The sequence below is a fragment of the Lolium rigidum genome, chromosome 6 (genome assembly GCF_022539505.1).
Source record: "Lolium rigidum isolate FL_2022 chromosome 6, APGP_CSIRO_Lrig_0.1, whole genome shotgun sequence".
Lineage (NCBI taxonomy): Eukaryota > Viridiplantae > Streptophyta > Magnoliopsida > Poales > Poaceae > Lolium > Lolium rigidum.
In genome coordinates, this window is record NC_061513.1 from 162,018,119 (window position 1) to 162,025,740 (window position 7,622).

The window sequence follows — 7,622 nt, forward strand, 5'->3', positions numbered from 1 at the left end:
GGACCTCCACCAAACGACTAGTCCGGTGTTATTGTCGGACGTCGTTTGGGGGATGCGACTGAAGATGCTCTTAGGCCGGTGCTCTGCACTGGATCCCCTTGTTCCTCTTCCGCCTTCTCAGCTTTGGAGGCGACCAGCTGTGTGGGGACTTGCTAGTCTTGCGAATAATGGCGGTGGTCCTTAGATTTCTTCTCGCGCCAAGATGCAGATCTGCCGGTGCCTGTCCTCATCGATCTGGCGGATGTGTCGTGTTCCGGAAGGCTCCGTCGGCGCTCCATTGGGCGATTCAAGCCTGGAGGTTGCCGGATCGGGTGGAATTCGGTCAAGCGCACCCATGTTTTTACTCTGGCCGTTTGGTTTCAGAGGGAGCGTTTCGAAGCTCTGTTGGCGGTTATTATCATGGAGCACGTTTTCGTTCCGTGGTGCTGGCTGGAGAATGACATGGAAGCCGAGATCTGTGGTCTTCAATGGTGGCTCGAGTCTGGGTGGCGAGGAGGAATTGGCTTCATGATCGGTGTCTTTGGAGCAGCGGCATGCGAGTGGGGGCGACTGCATAGGAGAAGTTCAAAATCTTACCTTTCAGGGTGAAAATCCAAGGTCTGGCCTTAATTGGTTGTGCCTAGAAATATTCTTGTTGAAGGCAGATTTTCTTCAGGGTGAAAACCTAAGATCTATGATCGGGCGACGATAGCGCTGGTGCACTGTTACCTTCTTGGAGGCGTCGCTTTTGGAGAAGCTGAACTTCTGGTGCTGTTAGTGCTGTTGTTTAAAGCATTAGATCACTGTAGCGGGGCTTTTCTTTTTTGGTTTCTTCTTTCTTTTTTTGCATGTGTGCATCCGTGATGTTGCTAGGGCAGTGCGTTGTTGCAAAGACTGAGTGTAATTGGTATCTCTGATATTAATATATACTCTTTGTCGAAGAAAAAAAAAGTAGTGGAAGACTTGTTGCTTGTTAGTTCCCAATGATGTTTCATGCGAGACAAATGCATAACCATCTCAAGCGACGTTCAGTCAGCTGTTATTATTTCCTCAGAACTTACTGAAAGAAGTACAAAGGCGAAGTTGGCTAGACAGCAGAATTCATAACCACATTTGAGCTGCGTTTGTCAAGAATAATATGGGCATTGCACGATATAATCAATCAAAAACTGTTATACCATGCCCGTTCTGATATAAATGATCAAGATGTAGTAAGCATATATGATCATACACTCTTGGTGAATAAATCATATGGTCGAAGAAATACACTCCAAATCGAAAGATGAGGGATGATAGCATCGAAGTAGCATATCCCTCAAAAGTTTTCTTGGAAGATAATGGGGGCCAAGAAGATGTTTAAGCATATTCAAATAATAACTATAGAAGACAATTAGAACATGCGCCGCCGATTCGGAACGATCTCAGGGCTGTTGTTTCTCATCATGGCAACGAACTCCTGGTAGTTGATTCTTCCATCCTGAATAATTAATAATAGGGAAATTATTAGCACTGTGATGAACTGAGTCAGGCATCAATTGGCTAGCTCTAGTTGTAACTCTAAAAATGTAAAATGGGATTTGGTAATGATTTTCATTCTCCGTGCAGGTCAGTCAAGCAGAAGTAATGATGATATAAGTATGCTGATGCAGCGCTAGAATTAGTGAACAAACTGGTCCAGGTATATTGCATAGTGCACACATTTCTATTCACATCTTGTTAAATTTATCCACATGAAATTCAGTTAAATGTGCATGCATACATCACTAATATAAATAGATAAAAGCAAAACAAATAAAATATATGATGGCATGTTGAAAGAAGTCAACATGTGCACACTGCAAACACATATCAAACTTTTCATTCTGAACAAGTGGGTTTGGTGTGGAATGATTGGATGTTTGTAAGATATACTTACATTATCTGTATCTACTTCAGCGATGATTTCTTTGATTGTTTTATCATCTCCCATGTCATACTTCTTCAGAGCTTCTTCCAACTCATCTACTGTTATGTATCTGCAAAAGAGATTTAAGCAATGAGAAAATAAATGCAAACACAGTCATGATTATTAGAATGTGCATTCTAAGTTTGAAGTTTAATTACCCGCTGTGGTCCTTATCAAAATATTCAAATGCTTTCAGTATGTGGTCTTCCTTCTCCAATCTATTCATGTGCATTGTGGCTGACACGAACTCAGAATAATCAATGGTCCCATTTCCATCAACGTCAGCCTGTATGAGTAATTTAGGTTAACAAATAAGGAGAAAAGTTATCTTGTACTAGAACTACGGGACAGTTGCAAAGCACTTTAAATGCTGCAGTCAAGCTCTTCCTAAATCTCTTCCAAATGAAAACTCAGTGGTATCTTGTGGTCTACAACTCTACATGATAGTGATACAGCATAGTAAAGAAAGGTATGTGAAATTCCATGTGTTCTTCTTTTTCCTTCTAAGAGGGATAGTTGTTTCAGAACTTCCGAAGCGGAGAAGTGGTTTTAGTTTGGGTTAGACATAGGAAATTTATACGCAGTAGAAAAATATTGACTGTAAAGAAGCCAAGAGTATGTGCCTATGGAGTACAAACATACCGCCTCCATTAACTGTGCGATTTCTGACTCAGAAATTTTGGTGCCAAGTTTTGGTAAACCAGATCTTAGCTCTTCAAGTGTAATTGTACCACTGTTATCAGTATCCAAGGATCTGAACATTTCTTTCAAGCCAGTAATTTCTTCTGCAGACAAGTTCTCTGCAACGATCTGGTTATAAAGAAGAAAAGATTAGACCTAACACTTAAGGAAACTCAAGTTCCGCAGGCAAGGTAAATATTCTAAAGCATGCAATCACCTTCAATGCAACTTTTTTGAGTTTGTTCATTGCCCTGAACTGCTTCATTCTACTGATAACTGTGATGTCAAGTGGCTTGTCTGGGGCCTCTCCATCTTCTCTAATCCATGGGTGATCTGAATGCTCAAAGTATTAGATCGAGAAATTACATGTGCAAACAGTACATAGATGAATATTCAGTTCCCATGGAAAGCAGACAGATCTTCAACAATAAGAAGAAACTCACAAACTTATGTCTTGACTACAACCAAAACTATTAGCGGTACTAATTCATTTGTACACAAAAATACAAATGGGATAAACTAGGACGAATGGCTAATTACACTTGCTACTAATCTACTATGGGAGTGCGCAGTTCTTTATCAACAAGAGCAGCATATTATGGAATGTGTGTGCTATAAGATAAAAACAGAAAAAGCAGTTGAATAATTACTCAAAATCTCCGCAGCAGTCAAGCGCTCTTTGGGGTCTTGCCGCAGCATCTTCTTCACCAAATCTTTTGCACCATTGGATACTGAAGGCCAAGGGTCAGATGAGAAGTCTATGTTGCCAAGCAAGACAGCCTCAAATATGCCATCCTCAGTGTCTGCAAGGGACGATTACAAAAAGAAAATAGAACACACATGTAAGGGGATAAATAAAAGGATAAAAAATCCAACCGAAATGAGAATTAGCAAACTCACCTGCCCAAAAAGGAGGAACACCGGACAGAAGGATGTAGAGAATAATCCCAGCACTCCATATGTCAGCTTCTGCTCCATAGTGCCGCTTCAAAACCTCGGGAGCAACATAATATGCACTTCCAACGAGATCCTTAAACTGCTCCCCTGTAAGATCCATGGTAGGTATTAATTCAATTTGAGCATGCCATGAACAGAAAGAATAACAGCCAGCTCTATTTGCTAATTTCTAGGGATAAACAGAAAAACACCCTTTAGCGCTGCAACAACAAGAGTACTGAGGCCGGGCTATTGCGCAAGTAATAAAGTGCCCATTTTCGAAAACAACAAGAGTACTCCACCACCACCACCAACAGTTTGCATGTGGAGCACCTCGGCTTCATCGGATAAGTTTAGGTATGATATCATGGATATTTTGCAGGTATGCATGCTACCTCTTTTTCCAGTTAACTACACAAGACTATGCTAAGAGTGTACAAATGCAAATTCTACAATGTCATTTCATTATCACCTTGTGTGCCAAACCAGAGATGTGCCCAAAGTATTAGGAGTTAGATGGTGGAGCAGTGGATCCCCAAATTCCCCCAATATATAGTACGTAGTAAGAATAGCACAGAATCAGAATGAAAGCTATAAGAGCATAGGCATAAGTCAATTGGTGTGTCGCATGTAGCTCTAATTTTAGCAGTGCCCAGCTTGAAATCCCAGCAAATTGGTCCAAGTCAAACCAAATTCTACATCAGGTCAACCAACCGTGGGAACAATCGGTGACAGTTGATCCAGACACAGACAAGTAGTCCAACCAATCGGGTCGATGCACTACTACTCACCATGCTTGAAGAATACGGATAGGCCGAAGTCAGTGGCCTTGAGCGGCGAGTCCTCCTTGTTATTGAGGAAGAGAAAGTTCTCGGGCTTGAGATCCCGGTGGAATACCCCCATGGAGTGGCAGCTGTGCACGACGGAGACCATCTCGCGGCAGAGCCCCGCGGCGGCCCGCTCGGAGTAGTGTCCCCTGGCGATGATGCGGTCGAAGAGCTCCCCGCCCTCGCAGAGCTCCATGATGAGGTTGACCGAGTGGCGGTCCTCGAAGGCGCCGCGCAGCTCGACGATGTTGCGGTGTCCCGTGAGGTGGTGCATGATCTGCACCTCCCGCTGCACGTCCTCGATGTCGTCGCGGTGGACGAGCTTCCGGGTGGCGATGGACTTGCAGGCGAAGCGCTGCCCCGTGGCCTTGTGCGTGACGAGGTAGGTGACCCCGAACTGGCCCCGGCCCAGCTCGCGGCCGAAGGTGTAGGTCGCGCGCACGTCCTCCATCGGCCGCCCCAGGACGCGGCCCATCGCCTGCCCCGCCGCCTCCGGCGCCGGGGCCGGGGCCGGGCAGGGGGGCGGCTGCGGGCGGTGCGGCGGCGTCTCCTGCTTGGGCTGGGGCTTGGGCTGCGCGGGCGGCGGGGGCGTCGCCGGCTGCTCGGCGGCGGCGCGGCGGTGGCGCGAGGTGCGGTTGCCCATTGCGGTGTGTGTAAATGGGTTTGACGAAGGGAGATCGAGCGAGGTGGAGGCGAGGCGAGGTTGGGGGGGTTTGAAGGAGCAGGCAGGCAGCCCAGTGGGAGGAGTTTTTTGGGTAGGGAAGGGAAGGGAAGACCGCGTGCGTGGTGCAGGCCGTGATGTGCGGTCCGGTGTTTGGGACCGATCCGGGCGGTTTCGTGGTAAACGCGGCGAGGTTCGGTTCTTTGTCCGCGTGGTGGTTGAGTCAGCGGCCAACTGGGATGCTCGTGCCCGATGATCTGGTCCGCCACGACGCCGTCACCGCTCTGTGCTACTACATGCCACTCCTTGCCCCGTCTTTCCTTCGTTTTTATGAGGAAAACATACTACTACTGTAGTTTGGTTTTTAGCAAACTTCAATAAAGAGTGTCCGTATACTTCGATTTGGACCTTGAATTCGGACAACTTGTAGTTACACTGACTGCGCAGCTATGTTGGGCGCGTTTGGTTGCCTAGATCGAAAACCTGCATGCCTGCGCCTACGAGATGGGGGGCATTGCGCGTTGCGAACGGGCCATTGCTACTTTTGGTGGGTCGTTTGGTAGCATGTGCGGCCTTTTACGCGCCGGAGAGAGAAAGAACCCAGACCCTATCGTTTGGTTGTCCGTTTCCAGCTCATTCTTCCCATGTCGTGCAGCCCACAGCCTGTTTGGTTACAGATAGCTCAATGATGTGGTAACCCCTTCACTTTGAGTGGTGAGGTTACCCGATCTCGAATAACGAGCACACATGAGATTCAGTTCATTAGAAAAGATGCTGGTAATACACAGTAACTAGTACTTAGTGGGCGATGCATCACGAACGAAGCAACTACTTCGTGATGCATCACAGGTTGGTCACGAGGGGTTGGTATATACCACCTCGAACAAGTTTACAAACCGGGGATCAGGTTGTAGCAAGTCCTAACTAATAAAGGGACACGGGATCACCTCCCAAAATCAGCGGATCATGAGAAGGAAGCAGAAGCACTAGGCATGAAACTGGTTGCGAAGCCAGGTCCTAAGCCAGCTCCTCCTCTCCGGTGGCTGCAGCTTACGGTAGGTGGCATACTCGGCTTCATTGTCTACAATGAAGTCGATAGCCCTGACCAGCAAGTTAGGTTGGAAGAGCTGCGCCTTGCAGACGAACCGGGGAGTGGAGATCGTCTTCATCTAAGCGTAGTTGGTGATCGGGGTGCCAACGTACTGACGGTGCTTCGGGTACCGCTGCAATCGCCGAGGAACACCTGTTAGTGCGGACGATATTGACATGTATATACTTTCAGATCTATGCATGAGCTCAATGAGGCTTCGTACCTGGATGTACTCGTCCGCCGCCCCTTCATCACCGCCGTAGAAGCAGCAACCAGCTTCGCTCTAGTCCAGAATGCGATCGGGTTTCATCTTCGTGATGACGCTCCACTTCGTCCTCCAGTTTCTGATGTGGTTGTACAGCTGAAGAGTGGTGACATGTACGCCGGTGAATGCAAGAACATCTGCGGCTACCTTCTTCATCTGCTCCTCCTTGAATCCTATGTTGAAGCAGACGCCGCTACGGACGAGCTAAACCAACCGGTTCAGCACAAACTCTGATAGCTCAGGTTTCCAAACCATGGTTGGTTTGCTTGCTATCAGAGATGGCTGAGCATTCACACTTGCCGCAGACAGATCAGGGGAGCCCAAAGGTATGATCGCCTACATGACAAACACTACCAGATCAATGAACCACCAAATGGAAATCCTTAAGCACTAGCAGATCTATGAACTACCAGTACCACATCAAAGAACAGCGAGGTAGGTAAGATCGGCCTTACAGTCAAAGGAGCCACACGCAGCACCGAGGTAGGGGAAGCAGGGGACCCTGGCGGAGATGCAGCCAGAGTCAGATGGAACCTGGAAAACCTCCACAACCTCCATCGGCGACAAAGGAATGTCCTACAATGGATTCGTTCAAACTCCTGTTGTGTACCCATAAGATCTAGATCTAAGGCTAGGGTTTGCAGAAGCTTACCACAACCGAAGTCACCGATGCACATGAAGAAGACGACCATCCTCCGCGGCCACTAGCCGCCGCCACAGCCGCCGCCGCAAGCCTCGCTGACCGTGCGGGTGAGGTAGAGCCAGCCATGTCGCTAGATCGGGGATGCTGGATGAGCTCGAAATGGGGGGAAATGGGGGATTTGGATTTGCCGGTGAGAGAGTCACCCCTATATACGGTGGCGAAAATTCAAGCGCGGTGACCGAATTCATGGCGCCGACATTTCGTCGTCCCACGCGAGCTCCCGCCATCTCCCGCGGTGGCTCAGCGAGGACGCCGCGTTCTCCACTTCTGCGGAAACGGGGGTGGCTCGCTAGAAATGGCCGAACCGGGCGTTCCTCCAGGGCCTGGCCCGAGGGTGCTTTGACAACCGGTTCCTGCAACAACGCAGCGTCGACCAGGAAACCAAACGGGGCGAAAAAAGCTGGGGCGATGCGAGCCAAGGGGCATGCAGCCTACCAAACGTGCCCGTTAAGTACGGTCATCGTAGATGTGGGGCTAACCTGGGAGCGAGGCCGCTTTTGACCGGCAGCACTTCTTATAGTAAAACTTGGAGCTC

At 48.2% G+C, this 7,622-nt stretch overlaps 1 protein-coding gene across 1 annotated transcript; it reads right to left on the minus strand.

Annotated features, from left to right (window-relative positions):
• Positions 1 to 1,134: 1,134 nt before the first annotated feature.
• Positions 1,135 to 5,026, minus strand: LOC124659076 (calcium-dependent protein kinase 1-like). Its single transcript, XM_047197028.1, has 8 exons — positions 4,333 to 5,026; positions 3,506 to 3,649; positions 3,256 to 3,408; positions 2,823 to 2,938; positions 2,567 to 2,734; positions 2,083 to 2,210; positions 1,895 to 1,994; positions 1,135 to 1,456 (listed from the first exon to the last, which is right to left on the minus strand). The coding sequence occupies exons 1-8, from the start codon at positions 5,009 to 5,011 to the stop codon at positions 1,370 to 1,372; spliced, it is 1,575 nt and encodes a 524-aa protein (XP_047052984.1). The 5' UTR covers positions 5,012 to 5,026; the 3' UTR covers positions 1,135 to 1,369.
• Between the last annotated feature and the right edge of the window lie 2,596 nt (positions 5,027 to 7,622).

Coding starts and splice junctions, on each gene's coding strand:
- LOC124659076 (XM_047197028.1), bottom strand. CDS start 5,011: ATGGGCAACCGCACCTCGCGCCACCGCCGCGCCGCCGCCGAGCAGCCG. Junction 3,409..3,505: donor TGTTCCTCCTTTTTGGGCAG/GTGAGTTTGCTA, acceptor CGTCCCTTGCAG/ACACTGAGGATGGCATATTT. Junction 1,457..1,894: donor CTGAAGTAGATACAGATAAT/GTAAGTATATCT, acceptor TTAATTATTCAG/GATGGAAGAATCAACTACCA.